Source organism: Sinocyclocheilus rhinocerous, unplaced genomic scaffold (assembly GCF_001515625.1).
Source record: "Sinocyclocheilus rhinocerous isolate Xijiao unplaced genomic scaffold, SAMN03320098_v1.1 scaffold1090, whole genome shotgun sequence".
Taxonomy (NCBI): Eukaryota; Metazoa; Chordata; class Actinopteri; order Cypriniformes; family Cyprinidae; genus Sinocyclocheilus; species Sinocyclocheilus rhinocerous.
In genome coordinates this window covers 359,937-377,718 of record NW_015665008.1, presented here as the reverse complement: position 1 = coordinate 377,718, position 17,782 = coordinate 359,937, and the positions used below count along the sequence as shown (strand labels likewise).

The 17,782-nt window shown below is 37.0% G+C and overlaps 2 protein-coding genes and 1 long non-coding RNA gene across 3 annotated transcripts in view; 2 read left to right on the top strand and 1 right to left on the bottom strand.

Moving 5' to 3' along the window:
• The window catches only part of LOC107730883 (cyclin-dependent kinase 2), a 26,567-nt gene extending 23,203 nt beyond the window's left edge, over window positions 1-3,364 (bottom strand). Inside the window, exons 1-4 of the mRNA XM_016541836.1 lie at window positions 3,297-3,364; window positions 3,043-3,216; window positions 2,495-2,572; window positions 2,219-2,339 (exon numbers count right to left, since the gene is read on the bottom strand). Coding sequence (XP_016397322.1) covers window positions 2,219-2,339; window positions 2,495-2,572; window positions 3,043-3,158 — 315 coding nt within the window. The 5' untranslated portion in view covers window positions 3,159-3,216; window positions 3,297-3,364. The remainder of the gene's footprint in view (window positions 1-2,218; window positions 2,340-2,494; window positions 2,573-3,042; window positions 3,217-3,296) is intronic.
• A 1,420-nt stretch (window positions 3,365-4,784) lies between these two features.
• LOC107730882 (SAP domain-containing ribonucleoprotein-like) lies at window positions 4,785-14,140 on the top strand. Its single transcript, XM_016541835.1, has 10 exons — window positions 4,785-4,895; window positions 6,373-6,472; window positions 7,056-7,096; window positions 10,129-10,187; window positions 10,348-10,399; window positions 10,750-10,823; window positions 11,322-11,359; window positions 13,749-13,768; window positions 13,870-13,938; window positions 14,123-14,140. Exons 1-10 carry the CDS (start codon window positions 4,863-4,865, stop codon window positions 14,138-14,140), a joined length of 504 nt encoding a protein of 167 aa, XP_016397321.1. The 5' UTR covers window positions 4,785-4,862.
• Window positions 14,141-14,232: 92 nt separating this feature from the next.
• LOC107730891 (uncharacterized) lies at window positions 14,233-15,618 on the top strand. The gene is made up of 2 exons (XR_001638727.1): window positions 14,233-14,426; window positions 15,445-15,618. It is a non-coding gene; the product is annotated as an uncharacterized LOC107730891 (long non-coding RNA).
• The last annotated feature ends 2,164 nt before the right edge of the window (window positions 15,619-17,782 follow it).

Sequence of the window (17,782 nt, the reverse complement as noted above, 5' to 3'; positions counted from 1 at the left end):
GTCTGTATCCAGATCAGATGGTGGATCAGCACCTAGAGACGACCTATACAGCCCTGAATGTCAGCAGAGACCATGTCAACTAGATGCAGAGTAATAATACATGGCTCAAAACTTAAGCACCTTCTCAAAACAGTTCTGAAGCATGCTCTTTGTTTATGTTTGCTGACAGACACCAGTGTTTCCCACAGACTGCAAATTAATTCTCTGCCACCAGGAGGCGCTTTGGGAGCTGGAGATATAGTGGTTTCCCCGGTAACGGTTGTAATCAAATAAACGCTGCTCACAAACGCTACTTTATCACACATTACAGGAAAGACGAAATGAAAATGACATCGAAGCTTTTCTGAAGATGGTCGGTTCTTTTCAAAGATATATAAAAACACCCATGCTGCATTTTAATTTTGAAACGTGCAGTGCTCAGTTTATTCAACAAAGTATAAGCCTTTTGGAAAATCTATTTACTCAATGTCGGTTCTTTTCAAAGATACATTCATATAAAAACACCCGCGCTGCATTTTAATTTTGAAACGTGAAGCGCTCATTTTATTCAACAAAGTATAAGCCTTTTGAAAAATCTATTCGTGATTTGTGGCGGTCAGTTTTGATATTGTGACGAGCCGCCACAAATAACTCAATGTATGGGAAACGCTGGACCCTGTTATAAGTCAAATGGCCATAGTGATAACAAAAATAAAAGATTTCACACATATTGCACTGCCTGCTGCTCATAACTGCTTAAGAGTGCGCTGGCCACGAGCGAATATATGACATTGTGGAGGCTATTGTCGGACCCACAGACACATTTCATGAGGAAAGTTAACGTGCACGTTATAATCAGCCCAGAAGTTTCGTCTGAATTGCATGTTTCTACTTTCACATGCAAATGACTTGTTGCACTTATGAATATGATAACTTTCCGGCATCAATTCTAGTAGGGTAAAACGTAATTATGCTTTCGAAACAGTCTGTTTTGCCCTGCCATTAGCTGAGACTGTGTGTGAACAAGCCGTGGCTGCAGAGCGTGAGCTGCTCCGTCTCAAGCAGCCAGAGGGTGTTGTGACTTTTACATTAACTGTTCCCTCCTGGTGGAATGACCTGCCCAACTCAATCCGAGCGTGTCCTTAGCCATCTTCAAGAATCGGCTAAAACCACATCTCTTCCATCTTTATTTGACCCTCTAACTCTAGCACTCCTAATTCTATTCTTTAAAAAAAAAAACACTTGTCCCTTTTAGACTGGCACTCTATTCATTGGCTGCTTGTTTTCTTTAAAAAAAATTAAATAAAAAAACTAACACTTGCTTTCTAATCTTTGTGTATTATATCGGTTTTCTTTTCATTTATTATACAATTAACAAAAGCAAAAAGACATCTAACACTAGCTTGCTCTATTCTTTTTCTATGCTAGGTTTTCTTTTTATTTATTATATTATTTAAAAAAACACATTGCTACGTGTACTGCGTTAAGCTAACTGAGATTTGTTATAGCACTTGTATATCATTGCTCTTTTGTTGATTTTGATTGCTTCCATTGTCCTCATTTGTAAGTCGCTTTGGATAAAAGCGTCTGCTAAATGACTAAATGTAAATGTGCATTAGCAAGAAATAAACATGTAATATTATAAGGAACTGCACTTATTAATATAAAACAATAATAATTTTATGATTAAATTATCTTTCTTTTTAATACCCCACACACCACCCCCCCAGCTCTACCAAATCTGCTTCTGGCGCCACCATCTATAGACTAGTGGCGCTGGTGCCACTGCTCTCAAATGTTAGTATGGAGTCCTGGGTTAACAGCATTTTTTCTTAAGAATAAAAAGACACGTTCCTGAAATATTTACAAATGAACTGATATTGAAACAAAAGAGAATAACAATCTTGTGAATTGGAATGAAACCAAGAAATCTTTCAAGCAATCAAAAAACTTTTTTGAGGATATAGTGTTCATTTAAATTCATCAATTTTGTGTAACTCTACTTTGCCATCTTTAAAAAAAATTTACTGTCAGGGGTAAAAAAGTTTATTAAAATTCTGGCTTTCCACAAGACTCTTATTCTCTCAAACAATATTTACAATAGCTTCACATTGTCGATTAAATTTATTTAATCAATAATCTTATAACAAAGTGTTACAAAAATAGAAGGTATTTTCAATTACTTTTTCCAAATTCAGGTCTGCAGTCGGCATTAATTGTTGAACACAATTAAACTCACCTTCACGAGAGGCAGGGATATGCCAGCAACAGAGGACGAGTCCATAAACCTCTTCAGGTCTTGGTGAAGAAATTCAAACACCAAGTAAAGTTTATTTTCTGTGTGTATCACATCACGCAACCTGTAGGTGAGAAAACAGCCCTTGTAAGACTCCAGGAGCATTAGGGCAGTTGTACATTGACTTTGAGTTTGACAATACATTACGATGTGAATGCAAGTTATGCACTTGAGGCTAAATTCATTCATTCAGAACAGAAGATTAGACACTGTACATACTTGACTATGTTTGGGTGATTGAGCTCTTTTAGCAGAGAGATCTCACGTATGGCAGTGCTGGGAACACCTTCAGTCTCCCTGTAAACAGACAAATAATCATGTCAATCAAAGACATGCATCTAAGACAAACATCTGTTTATATGACTAATGAACCTCATCTCAGCTTATGAAATACCCCTCAAAAAGACTGACGTCTCTGAAGGCTCGGACAGTTTTCACTTAAAGTTCATGACACCCTGTGCATTAACTTAACCAAGTTAACCAAGTGAAACTTTTGCCATTATCTGTTTGTAAATCTAGGTTATTTACAATCAGCAGTGCAACAGCTTTGACAGAACGTCTTTCTAAAAGAGGCGAAGTACGTTTTAAATGTACTAAAACACGTAAATTAGTTTTATTAATCGTAAATATAAAATGTACATTAGAGACACTAAGTTACAATTTAGAGTGTGTCTGTATGCAAGTTATTTACGTTAAACCTAAGACACTAATGACACAAAAATCTAATACACACACACAAAAAGAAGAAAGTAATGACAAAGACTTACGTGTCTAACCGAATTTTCTTTAGTGCAACTGTCTCTCCGGTGATTTTATTCTTGGCTTTATAAACAACCCCGTATGTTCCCTCTCCAATCTTCTCGACTTTCTGAAAAGACTCCATGTCAAACTGCCCCTTTTTGGGGGGAAAACTGCCACTCTAAATCTTCTTAAAACAGCGGCTGTATAGAGAGAGTACTTTTAGTATCCAAACGGCAATCAAACGAATTAAAATCAGTTATTTGATCTTAAAAATACTGACGACAGAAAATCACGTCACAACTGATCAGTACCGCCAGTTCCCGCGTTTCATTCAGCACGCCCTCGTACGACGCACAAAAAACAAGCCCCGCCCTCTGGCCGAAAGAAAAGGCGGATCCAAAGAGAAGTTCAGCCTTCTAAACCAATGAACTGAGTGAAACAATAAAGCCCTCCCACTTGACGTGTAAACCGACCACACACAAAACCTCGTTTCCGTTATGTCTAAACCAATGAACTGAGCGAAAAAATTAACGTCCGCCCTCTTGTGGTTTACGATGGGTGCTAGAGCTCAAACGAACACAAGAGCACCCAGACGAAGCGATAATAATAGCACTAGTGATGGGAGAAACGAACCTTTTCGAAGCTTCGAATCAATTGAACCAACTGCAAAATGATTCACTGTTTCGAAGCGCTCGAAACACCACACGCTGCTGACGCCTGCTGGTCAAATTGTGTAAATGCAACAAAAACTCAGGACAAAGACAGCTTTTACAAACCCATTGCAAATGTTTTCTTGAAAGTAAATGCATTAAATGCAACTGAAACAATAAAATACAATTAAACATGAAGTGTCTGTATAATTTGTGTTTTTTTAACAATTATTATTCATTTGCAGGGCTTGTTTTGTTTGTTTTATGGAGAGCTTGTCTAAACAGGCCAGTAAGAGGCTATTAACTACTACTCATCCTTTTAATCACACACAAGTCTCGTTAAAAATGTCTACAAACTGATGCGAGATCAGGTAAAAACCATAGACAGGTTCAATAGTTCGATCTCAGTGACCTCGCATGATTCACGGGTTCACAGAGACCATCGCCCCCCGACGGCAATATGGCGTAATGAAGCCTCGTTTACTGAAATCACGTGACTTTGGCAGTTTGACAGCGCGCTCCGAACCACTGTTTTCTTAACAAACGATTCACAAAGGTTTCGAAGCTTCACGAAGCAGTGCTTCGAAAGCGTCCATCACTAAATAGCGCTGGTTTGGCGATAAACTGCTACGACAGGACGCTGACGAGACACATTTATTTATACAGCGCTTTATAAAATATAGTTTCAAAGCAGCTTCACAATAATTAACTGTAAAATAATAGTGTTGATGTTGCTAAATTCCTAAATTATTAAACGAATATAATTTCAGCTGTAAAAGCAGCTCTACAGAAGAAAATTGTCATTCAGCTCAATTTAGTTCAGCGTTGATTCATTCAGTTTCAAAACAGGGTCAATGTTGCAAAGTTAATCGGTTATGAAATTCCGTAAAATAAACTTACAAATGTAAATATTAGACAGAACAAACTTGGACTTTTTAGTCCAACCCAAACAATCATTTAAGTGAATTCAGAGATTTTGTGGAGGTAGTATAGCTTTGTATTATTGTGATATTTAAAAAGCCACCCAATTGTACTGATTACAGCTGCCATTGGTTGTGATTTAAGATAGGATTTCAAAAAAAACTGTCCGTGTTAAATGTCTCCTGACCGACCGGTGGCGCTGCCGCGCTAAATCGGCCGTAAAGACGTTAAAACCGGAATGAAGCAGATTTCAAAATACAAACCTCTTCAAGAAAATGGCGGAAGTCGTGGAACTGCATAAACTCAAGGTAAGAAACGATGCGCAAAGAACGTTTCTATGAATGTTTGTTAGTATGTTTCTATTTGGTTTTTGGATCTGGTTGTAACAGCGAGCTGTGCTAAGTTGGCTTATGATGATTAAACCGTAATATATTTAAGTTAACGTTTCAAGGTTCATTCAGCACTTGTTTCTCAAAAACTCTAGTCAGCTTCCTATTGACAGACAGCGTTTTGACTCTAGCCTCAATAGTGAGCTGTGTACCTTTCGTTCCTCGCTGAAAAACATCTAAGTTACCTGCTTATTTAAAAAGCATTTTAGCTCAGTCTTTAAGAGACTACTAAAACGCGACTTTTACTTTTTTTCCCTCACCACTCAGGCACTACGTTCTACTCTTCCAGTGGTTTATCAACTACACCAGTTAACTCTAAAAAATAAAGCCCAACCAGCACGTGTTCTTCCCCTACAAGTGCCTAAAAAGTGGGTTGTAACAATAGACGTCAATCTAAAACAATATAGTTGCTTGCTTTTTGGCCGTCATTGTCCATCAACACCTAGCTAGCTGCCTTCATAAACCGCATTTTTGGGCGTAAAGGTATGAAAATCTAGAGCGTTTTAAACCAGTGTTTCCCAACCGGGGTGCCGTCTGTCGAGAGCAGGGGTGCCGCGTAAAAAAATCCTTTTTTAATATTTTTAAATGGCTAAAATGTTCAAAAAAGCAGCTATTATATAATATCCATTTCTGATGTCGCCAATAATTAGAGATGCACTGAAATTCCGGCTGCCGAAAATTAGTTCACCGCTCAGGTTTCACTTTCACGTGGTGTGACGCTCTGCGTGTTATCCCGCTCTATGCGTGTGTGTGCTCCGCTCAGTCGCTCACGGCCCATGTGAGTGCTCCACTCGTATACCGTTCATGCTCATCGGAACAGCAAAGTCCACTCAAAAATCGAGCTGACAGGAAACATCTATGTAGTGCAGTATTGTTTCTGTCTGCAATAGCCGACTGTGTTGTAACAAGGTGTGGTAAATGGGCAACTCTTGACTGATTTGCCACCATTGATGGACAATTTTTTTTTTATAATATTAAAAATATCTGTATGACAGTATATTCTGCAGTTCTTCCCTGCTGTACCGAATATCTACACTTTTCAAAGTATCATATTGAAGTTAGAAATTCAAATATTGTGACAAAATTAATTTTGTAGGGTGCCACAAATTTGTTAAAATTTCCAAAGGGTGCCGCGACTAAAAAAAGGTTGGGAAACACTGTTTTAAACCACGCATCGACCTAGATTAAGATGCAAGAATTTTTCTCCACTTTTCTTTTTTCATATGAATGACATGGTACATTTAATTTGTTAGAACTCAATTATTTAGAAGCCATGTTTGTTCAGATGCCAACGTTGTGGACTGACAAAACATAGGTTTCACACAGCATGCATGTGATTTGTGGTTGTGATAAATGTATGTAGCCCCAGTCATTAAAACTAATATAATCTCCACAGTTGGCTGAACTGAAGCAGGAATGTACTGCTCGTGGGCTGGAAGCCAAAGGAAATAAAGCCGATCTGATTGCCCGGCTGCAGGCCTACCTGGACGAGCATGGTAAGCATTTGCTAATACAATATATTTCAGCCTTTTTATATATTTTACTTTATGGTTACTTTTTTTTCCTTAACCAGTTCTCATTACAATTGTGTTCTTTAGATCTCTCAAAGATAGGTGTAATACTGCACCTATTTATTGACATACTACTCCCTTCTTCTCTTAAAGAGGTAGTTCACCCACAAATGAAAGTTCTGACGTCATTTACTCGCTCTCATGTTGTTTCAAACCAGTATGAATTTCTATCTTCTGCAGAACTCCAAATACAATATTTTGAAGAAAGCTGGTGAGGATGAAACAGTTCTTGCTCCGCAATGACTTCCATAGTATTCTTTTCATACTATGGAAGTATTGAAAAGTACCAGCAACTGTTTGATTACTCGCATTCTTCTTTTGTATTCAACAGAAGAAACTCATACAGGTTTGGAACAACATAAGGATGAGTAAATGATGACTGAATTTTCATTTTAGGCTGAACTATTCCTTTAATGTGAATAAAAATAATTTTGGGCATCCTGGCAGGATAAATCTCAAATTCTGAAACCGTTATAATACCTGTTTAACATTTAAAATGTGTTTTTAGAAGAAGTGAATGAAGAGGAAGTTCTGGGAGAATATGGTGAGGTAAGTTTTCCCAGATGTAATGTTTCCATGGGAGTTTTCAGGACAAAAGCTAAAATAGATGCACACTGAATGTAGTAGCTAGAGTGTTGTTTTATACATTTAGTCATTTAGCAGACGCTTTTATCCAAAGCGACTTACAAATGAGGACAATGGAAGCAATCAAAATCAACAAAAGAGCAATGATATACAAGTGCTATAACGACATATAACAGTACATGTAGCAATTTTTTTTATTTTTTTTATTTTTATTTTTTTTTACAGAAATGAAATGCATTGTGTGTAGTCCTTAGTGTTTGACCAGTTTATTCCTGGTATTAAGATCTGTCCTGGCTGATCTGATCACAAGTGGCCATGAACAGGGCTCCAGACGTGACGTGACGTGACATGTGGCCAAGTATGGTGACCCGTACTTGGAATTAGTGCTCTGCATTTAACCCATCCAAAGTGCACACACACAGCAGTGAACACACACACCGTGAACACACACCCGGAGCAGTGGGCAGCCATTTTTTGCTGCGGCGCCCGGGGAGCAGTTGGGGGTTCGGTGCCTTGCTCAAGGGCACCTCAGTCGTGGTATTGAAGGTGGAAGAGAGCGCTGTACATTCACTCCCCCCCACCTACAATCCCTGCCGGTACGAGACTCGAACCCGCAGCCTTTGGGTTACGAGTCCGACTCTCTAACCATTAGGCCACGACTTCCCTGCGACTTTTAGACTGCGACTAAAACGGTCGTGCGACCAAAAATATTAATTTGCGAGTGAAGTTTTTGCTGAGGTCGCGACACTGGCGACTATATATATTTACATGTTATAACTTAAAAATTTGCAAGCAGTGCCTTTTTTCCCTGATTGTTTTGCCATCACATCTTTTGTTATGTTCACGTATTAAACTGAGACGATGCGCATCAAAGTTTTAGTGGAAAAAAGGGTTTCAAACAGTCCTCATCTCTGACGCACACCTGCTAAACGCAGCTCAGTTGTGCAGCGCGAGAGAGATCGCAATGACGGAGACGTGCGAAGTAAAAGTGCACAAAAGCAGAGTCTATTTCGTGCACAACTTGAACAAACTACAACAGGTAAAGCTGTCAGCTGTGTGGAATATTGGCAATATCGTTAACTATTCTCGTTTATAATAATTACTAATATGGCATCTTCTTATCAAGATCTTAGTCTATGCCAGTGTTTCTCAACCCTGGTCCTGGGCGCCCCCCAACACTGCACATTTTGTATGTGTCCCTTATCTGACACACCTATTTCAGGTCCTGGAGTTTCTTTTAATGAGCTAATGAGTTGAATCAGGTGTGTTTGATTAGGGAGACACACAAAATGTGCAGTGCTGGGGGGCGGCCAGGGTTGAGAAACACTGCTCTATGCTGTGTTCTGTTAATGCGTGAACTTCATATTATTTGAAGCGCACTTGCCGTCCAGTAATCTCAAAAAGCTTTGTGCTTTGTTGCTTTTTAATAAACAAAGTATCAGCTTTAAAATTATGCCAAATTCATAACGAAATTCAAACAATAAATATGTTGTTTTGGCGCTCTTTAATCCGGCAGAAGCGATCGCTTTAGCGCCTCAGTTCAAGCGGCAAGTGAACCCATTTAATCTTTGTCTTTACTACTATAGTACATAATAAACATGAATTAACATCAAAACGTAGGCTATTTTATTAGAGAGCCTACAGTACAGCTTACTGAAGTGTTCACAGCGATGCCATAGAAGAAGCATTTTTGCCACAAAGAACCATTCAGTTAAAGGTTCTTTAAAGAACCATCTCTCTCGACATTTTATAATCTGAAGGACTTTATTTCGCCACAAAGAACCTTTTGTGAAATGTAAAGGTACTTCAGATTTTAAAGGTTCATTATGAAACCATTTAGACAAAAAAGGTTCTTCTATGGCATCGTGAAGCACCTTTATTTTTAAGAGTGTATGACAACATTTACAGGATGCATTGAGGAGGAGCCCAAACTACACTCAGTGGCCAAGTGCTGCTTATGGTCCATGATATTGATATAAATAAAACACGTTTATTCTGTGGCACCTAAAAAAATAATTTTTTAATTATATATATTTTAATAAGTTTTTTTCTTATAGGAGCCAATGACACCTTACTGGTTATTTATTTTTTTTTATTATTTTTTTTTTTTGTCTGGAGCCCTGTCATAAACCAATTTTGATGGGAAGGGTCTCTGGTTTTCGGAAATACATGAATCGCTCGCTATGTCAATGTATAATGCATGTTAACAATAACCCCAATCTGTTTGGAGTGGATCCGATTTCAGATTCTGAAAGTTCTGTTTATATTAACCCTTAACGTTGCTATCCAGTTCATATACGTGCATTACATATATTCTGAACAAAACTACAGTGCCTGCTTATTGCCCAGTGGTTGTGTTCAGAACATAAATGATTTTGAATATGGTTAAGAAAATAGTCAGATTCAAGGTTTTTGAGTGCCCCATTGAGTTCTTTTTCACTGTTTATTACATTTAACTTTTTTTTTGCATCGAGCACGTCCTGTATGTTTTCAAAAAAAAAATTTAATGCTACTTTTATTGCTCTAACATGGTGATGTAAACAATTTAAAAAGTCTCTATCAATACACACTTTATATCATTGTCAAGATATATAGGCTATATATAGTCATATCATACAACCCTAGTTTTTCTTTGACAAACTTCACCTATCTAGCTTTATTTTAAAGCATAACAAAGTGCAGTGGATGATTGACAGGTGAATAGATGGTCCTTTACTGTCCTGGATACAGCAAAACAAAATTCAAGTTTACCTTTCAAAGCAATGTGGTCACATGCATCTCTGACTGTCTCTTTTTGTGGTTTAATTAATCAGATTACAAAACGTCTTTGACTGATCAGATCACCTGAGATGGATTTTAGTACTGTAAATGGATGGAGTTTGAATGGATTTTAATAGGTGTAAACAGAGAAATGTGTTTCTTGTGTCAGGTTCCAGATGGGACGACAGTCATATTGTTTGATGTGCTCAATGTAACATACTTTGCATGTGTTTTAGGAGGCCTTTGCCAAAGAAGAGACCGATTCCCAGAAGCAAGAGTTTACTCCTCCTGAAGAGTATGTCATTCCCCCTTCACTTATACATCAGCATACTTTGCACATGGCATATAAAAAATAAATAAAATAAAATAAAATAATGCCACACTATAGTACTAGCTTTGTCTGAGGATTAGTGATTGGAAATGGGTTTGTTTGTTCACTGTGCTCTTGATTTCAGGGTGACTGAGAAAAAACTGGTCAAGATAAACCCTCCTGCTACAGTTGGTGAGGTAATGATCTTTACTGAAACCAAAGTGGTGTTTTGCACCAGTAGGGCTGGAATTGAGACATTATCATTTGAAAATAGAGATGATGATAAAAAGAGAGAAACAATGAAATAAGTTACTGATATTAATGTCATTATCATATTTAACCTTGACTAATTATTTGTCAAAGAAATGTGTAATTTGGCTGCTGTTACAGTGAAAAATTACTGTGACGGCAGTGCTTGGCGTTTGTACAATATAGTGCTGGCCTATATTTTACACTACACATTTAATAGATGTGCATTATATAATGAAATTCTATGGTATATTCTTCTTGCCATAAAAGAAGTACAAAATTATTATTTTCATTGCAGAGGCTTCAGAAAAGAGCGGAACGCTTCAATATTGCACCAAGTGCGGACAGCAAAAAGGCAGCAAGAGCAGCAAGGTTTGCTTGTTTGAGAGAGAGAGAGATTACATTTGTTTTTCTTTTTTTGTATTAAATGTCATTAAAAGATGGTTGAAGACTGAAGAAGTCTTGAGCATTTCTTTTGGTTGAAATGCAGTGTTTGGACTGTGCAATGGTCTTATGTAAGAAATGTGAGCCACACCAGTGCACATAGGCCTGTGCTTCATCGTGTAGCAATATGTTAAAAAAAAAATCTCTCACACACTTATCTATTTGAATGGGAAAAGACAAATCTACATAACTTTGTCAAAACTGTTTCAAAACACGTTAAATCTGAAATAAAATTTGACAACAATAGTACATTTTACATGCATTCTAGAGAAAAAACAGACTGGTAACTGTAAAATTGTGAAAGTGGACATGTGAAAATATACATCGGTATCATCTGTTAGCTATAATGCTTATATAATGCAGTAGATTATTGCATGCGTTTTTGAGCCATCTATATATCTTAAATTCCTATTCTTGTTTTATTAGGTTTGGTCTGCAAGAACCTGAAGCTGTATCATCCAAAGGTGAGTTGACAATCTAATACAGTGCATCTCAAAACTGTTTTCAAAATTCCTTTTGTTAAAATACAGCTGCTATTGGTTATTTTCATTTAAGTTTGTTGTGTTGTGCCACTGTGATGCTGTTGTCAGGTAAGACTATGATGGTATTTTTGTGCCACATTTCTTCTACTGCCACACATTGGTTGTGCTTTATTTACATTACCTTTTTAAAATAGCATCATACTGATACAATTACTTAAAAATAAGTTGCAAGTGAAAGACATGACATAACATTTGAACAACCAGTCACTAATTACAGTGTTTTGATCTCATGTCCTTTGTTGACTTTTGGTCATGACCAACTGTAATGAATGACTCAGTGAGTCAGTTGTTTAGTCTGATAATGTCTTCAAATTAGTTCATTTCAGTCTTTTGATAAACTATTTATTTACTTAAAACTGGTACATACACAAGTCAGTCATTTGAATTTGGACATTAGTGCTTGCTCTGTGTTTGGTGTGTGCAGTTAAGTTAGTTGTGTTGTCTGTGTGACCACTATATTGTGAAACGCAGTCTATCTTTAAAGTTAAGGCTGCAAGCTACAGTCAGGGTCCGTACGTTCATGAAAAATCTGGAAAAGTCATGGAATTTTAAAACCGGCAGTTTCCAGGCCTGAAAAAGGTTTGGAAAAATTAATAAACCCAGAAACTTTTGGAAAAGAAACACCTCGCGAGTACCATTATTTTTCCACAACTTATTATTAAGCGGCCAAATACACACAAAATTGTCAAAATGTCCGTCCTTGCGAGTAGCCTTATAAACGCAGTCGGTTTTGTCTTAAGTGACTGTTGAGAAAGAAAACTGTTGTGTAGCAGTATGTTGGATCCATTCAGTCGGTCTTAAAGGGACAGCAGCTTAAAGGGGTCATGAACTGGCTTTTTTTATTTTATACTGTTGTCTGAGGTCCACTTATGACGTTCGCATGGTTTTTACATTTAAAAACATCAAAATCATTAAGTAATGGGCTATTTTCTACCCTGGTTTTGAGGCCGGCTCGAGAAACGCTGGGTTTTTATGGGCGTGCCGCATTGAAGACTTGGAAGTAAACGCCCACTGCTATGATTGGATAATAGTTTTGCATAGTAAACTAACTTTTTGTGTGCCTGTTTGACAAGCTAAGTCCTTCATAGCTGGAGACTTCTGTGACTTTGGTTAGACACCTACACATAATTAGGACATATCAAGCGATCTCTAACAAAGCAATAGTGACACATAGTACAAATATTTTTTACTCGCATAAGTGTGCTGCGCCATTCCTGTCGGATCTGATGTAGACGGCACAGCATTGCTTTTTGATCTCAGTCTCTCTGCAAATCCAGCGTCGACCTGTGTCTTGTTTACAAAGGAGTCCTCTGTGAAATGAAGCTCAATGTTTTACTCGCGTGAGCTGAAACTTCATTAAAAATAAAGTTCAACCACGCATTCCTAATATTTGAATCCGAAGGAAGGTTATGCAGTGACTCTGTTCTTCCACAACCAGGCACTGCACAATATTTTGCCATCTTTAACAGCATGTTTATTGCTTGGTTGCTCGATCCGGTTTAGCTTATGTTATTTACCTCCTACGTCATGCACGAATCAGTGGGCGGGGCTACAGAATTAGGCATTGATATTCTTCTGTGAAGGCGGTGTTTAGGCACATTCCAGGATCTGACGTTCGCTGGGCCTGGTGTCAAAAGCTTTTATTTCAGTAACAAGATTGTTTTCAGTTCTGAAACTTACAGAATATTATTTTAGCTCGATGACCTCTTATATATCAAAAGGTCAAGTAAAAGTTGATTTCTCAATTCATGACACCTTTAATAAAGCTGTGCAGTCTGTCATTAATGTTAATCAAACAACAAAAGACAAAAAATAGGTCAATCACTGCTCTTGACTAAACATTTGTAACTTTAATTTGAATGATTAATCGGTTTTTAATTTACAGTTTATTCAATTTCTGTATATTTCTCTACCTGAATACTACTGTTAAACCTAAACTGTTTCCTAAATGAAATTCAGGTTCTGAGTTCAGTTGATAATATTGGTTAAATAAATTATAATATTCAGTGATGTGATATGTTCTCTGCGTGGAGTAACCTCTGGCACAGTTGTAGCTTGTACTTATTAAAACAAATAAGAAGCATTAATAGTCATTCATTAGTCCATAGCTAACATGTGCTATGATAAATTTGAACAGATTTGTCTTCATATTTTACATGTGTACTTGTAAAATTAATGGAACTTTAGGTCATGAATATGGTCTCAAAAGTCATGGAAATGTATTGGTAAAAATGTGTATGAACCCTGTGCAGTGCCTAATTAATGAAAATGTCCATCCATTGATATGTTGTTTTTTGTTTTGTTTTTTTAGGAACTTCAGCCAAAGTTAATGTGAGTAATTTGGTTGCACATTTTTGTGGGGACTTGGAAATTGAAATATGAAATAACTTAATCTCTGCAAAACCACTGTTAAACATGCCAGTCTCTTTCAGGTTGACGTTGAGGTATTAAAAAAGAGAGCAGAACGTTTTGGCATGAATGTCTCTTCAGTCTCTAAAAAGGTACCTTTTTTATTTTTTTCATATTTCAAAAAAAGCTTACAAATGACAAGTAATGTACAGAGTAGTGATGTTTAGTTCGTGAACGAATCGTTCTTTTTGAACGAATCTTTTTGGTGAACGAATCGTTCTCGTTCACGTAATCCATTGACTCATATTTCTCGTTCACTGAAATTCCTCCCTCCAGAGCAGCACTCGTTCGTGAACTAAATGAATGAGAGTGTACCTGGTCAGTCAGCCATTTAGCATGTCAATCTCAATCAGCAGAAAGCAGATACAAAGCGCAGTTTGTGTGTTTTGGGTCATTATCCTGTTGGAGGACCCATGACCTGCGACTGAGACCAAGCTTTCTGACACTGGGCAGCACATTTCGCTCCAGAATGCCTTGATGGTCTTGAGATTTCATTGTACTCTGCACAGATTCAAGACACCCTGTGCCAGATGCAGCAAAGCAGCCCCTGAACATAACCGAGCTTCCTCCATGTTTCACAGTAGGTACAGTGTTCTTTTCTTTGTATGCTTCATTTTTGCGTCTGTGATCATAGAAGGTACCATTTTTTTTTTCCAGGCCAGTTTCTTTTTTTTTTTCTTTTCTTTTTTTTTATGCTTCTGTTGAACCACAATTCAAAAGCAATCATTTCATTAGTTACATTTCAGTAATGTTTTTATTATTACTTTTGTCAGTTTCAAGTTATTTCAGTAACCATTGTTGGTTTTTCTTTCTTTAATGGAAGGGTACCAACAATTTTGTCCACGTGTGTATGGGCTTTTTAAGCATAGGTTTATGTGTGATTTCTGTTCATATTTATTTAGCTTATTTGCTTCATAAACATGCCAAGTAATAAAGTATCTGCAACGTTAATTCAGACTATGAACAAATATCTTAAAAAATAAATATAATCTTTTTTTTATCTCCAGCATCTAATAGAGTACCAGACAAATATTTGTATTTATGCATTAGTTTGTTTTATTTAATATTTTCTGAGAACACACCTGCATATATTAATTTATTTAATTTTCTTTAGACTGAAAGGTGCTACACTATCTAAAGTGTTGGGAAAACACTGTATTCAGAGTTTGTTACAAGCTCGAGTTCAAAAATGTTTGATAGTTGTAGAAATTATTCAGGTTATCTTTGTTGGAAGAAATTATGATTCTACCAATTAATGTTTTGTGGGAGGACTGACATTGCCTACCATACAAGAGACAAGGCAGTGATCTGAAATTCATCACTTTGTGGCAAGACTACATTTTTGCCATCATCCCCTGATTAAATTTAGTGTGCGATTCCGACAAAGGACAGGAGCGATTTAAAAAAATAAATAAATAATGTCAGACAACATCATCCTTAGCACAACAACTTCAGAGGAATAAAACTGAATCTTATCCGCTGTAAATCGTGGCAACACCTCAAGCGAGGCTCCTATTTATATCAGTATTGACCATGTTACAATCTTGTTTCTCACTATGATGGCCTTCTCCTTATCCCACCCTCTCTTTCTCTTTCAGGCAAAGAAGCGAAAATGTGCGGAGCGGTTTGGAAATGTATAAAAATGGATCTTACCCTTGTATTTTTATTCATTTTTTTAAGTGTTCTTTGCGGTTCATTTTGATAAGCTTGTAATCCCTGTAGTGCCATGGTTGTTTATCTGCTATTTACATTAAAAGTCCCCTAGTTCCTTACTAGTTTCTCTTTTGTCTTTCATTCTTGATATGCTTGATAGATGATTTGCATTTGGCTTAGGTGTGTGTGGGTCCTTAAGGTATTAATATGCATCCTTCAGAAGTAGATCAGGAAAGGTGTACCTACTAGGTGCTAGAGCTATAACGGATTGATGCATGGAATTAAATGATTAAAATGTATCAATGCAAAGTGTAAAAAAATTATGTATTTAAGATGCATCTTTATTTAGACACTCGTGTTAGCCACATCAGCACACAACATCCACTGACCACTCATTTCTCTCAAAGCGTGTGTTCTCTTTTAAACTACTGATCGTGATGTAATGTATCAACCTTGCGTTTTGACAAGGTTTAACAACTACAAATGTTTTAAGCAGCGTGGTATAGTGTGCTGTCCGGCATGAAAATCTTTTATTTTTTTTATTTATTTTTTTTCCCCAGAAGAATTTATTCGATCCTTTTTCTTCATAGCAGAAAATGGGCAGTTATGAACTCCACATATCTTATCTTAGGGACCTTCTATCTCACTTCACAATATTCAAGCCCAAATCTTTGCTGACATCGCGGTCTGAAAGTGTTTGTGTGTTTTGGGAGAGAGAGCAGGGACTCCAGGGATCTTTTTAATAGGATCCCTGTTATTTGTGATGGGTGTCTTTTCTTTATTTAGATTAATACACTTTGTGAATTGTGAATAGTCCATTATTAGTGGACTATATGCATAATATCTCCTTACACTTAATTTTGATGGTCCCCCAACAGATATTTTCCTGACTACAGGTGACTTTGCAAGAACATGTCCACTTATTCTACTAACCCTAACCTTACAGTTTGTGGTTGCACTTATACAGTGTACTTACCCAGGAAAGTAATGGGTAGTATAAGGTACCTACATGGGTTAGGTTCAGGATTAGTATTACCCAGTTATTGTAATTGCTATAAGTACAAAAGTATGTACGCTGTAAAATAAAGTGCTACCCTGTCTGCTAACACTCAAATGAGAGTTACTTAACATGTATTTGCAAATTAATGTGAGTTAGTGTTCATGTAGTTGCAAAGTTACTTCGTAGTAAGTCTAAAGTGGAATAAAGTATAGTCCCATGGGTTTAGCTACAAACCATCTTTAGTACTCTACTGAAGAAAGAAAGTCACCTACAAATGAGAGTTACTTAACATGTATTTGCAAATTAATGTGAGTTAGTTTTCATGTAGTTGCAAAGTTACTTCGTAGTAAGTCCACTGGGCTCATTGTTATTACATATTTGAGACCGTGATATATTATTCTTAACCTAAACTAATGTCTACACAAGCTCTATATCATTGGAAAGTAGTTTTCATATTTGACCATCGTTTTGAGATATATATGATACTTCGTAGTAAGTCTAAAGTGGAATAAAGTATAGTCCCATGGGTTTAGCTACAAACCATCTTTAGTACTCTACTGAAGAAAGAAAGTCACCTACATTTTGGATGGCCTGAGGCAGTAAGCAAGCACGTTTTGGGGAGTAAGCATATTTTCATTTTTAGAACAACGATTTCTTTAAAGCTGTTAACTCTCACTAGCCCACCACTGGGCTCATTGTTATTACATATTTGAGACCGTGATATATTATTCTTAACCTAAACTAATGTCTACACAAGCTCTATATCATTGGAAAGTAGTTTTCATATTTGACCATCGTTTTGAGATATATATGATGTAAAAACTGTATGCTAATCATTCATTACATAACATCCATTCTAGTATTTGTCCAAAAGATTGAGAATATATTGAGTTGATGTAGCATGTTTTCAATAGGAATTGTAATGCATGTTCATTTGATGCATGTTTTTGTAACAAACCTGTTGCTATGCTTGGTAGAGGCTTCTGATCAGCAGTCCAGTACTGCTCAAGCAAGTCTCGGTAACCAACCAGAGCAGCCAAAGCCATATCTAATGCCAGTAAGTTTTCAACAGTTCAGCTGGCCAATGACCTTTCTGAAAATTGATCTTGACAAAATCATTATCCAGTCAAACGCAGATTGTATGCTGCTGCTAATCGCATGTCCACCTTAAGCTTAAAAATTGCTACTGAAAGTTTGTAAGCATGCATGAAAATAAACTTGCATGCTCCAGGAGCACCCAGACTTTCATTTGCACCTTCACTCCACACTTCATGGTTGTCACA

Coding starts and splice junctions, on each gene's coding strand:
- LOC107730882 (XM_016541835.1), top strand. CDS start 4,863: ATGGCGGAAGTCGTGGAACTGCATAAACTCAAG. Junction 6,473..7,055: donor GGCCTACCTGGACGAGCATG/GTAAGCATTTGC, acceptor ATGTGTTTTTAG/AAGAAGTGAATGAAGAGGAA. Junction 10,824..11,321: donor AAGGCAGCAAGAGCAGCAAG/GTTTGCTTGTTT, acceptor TTGTTTTATTAG/GTTTGGTCTGCAAGAACCTG.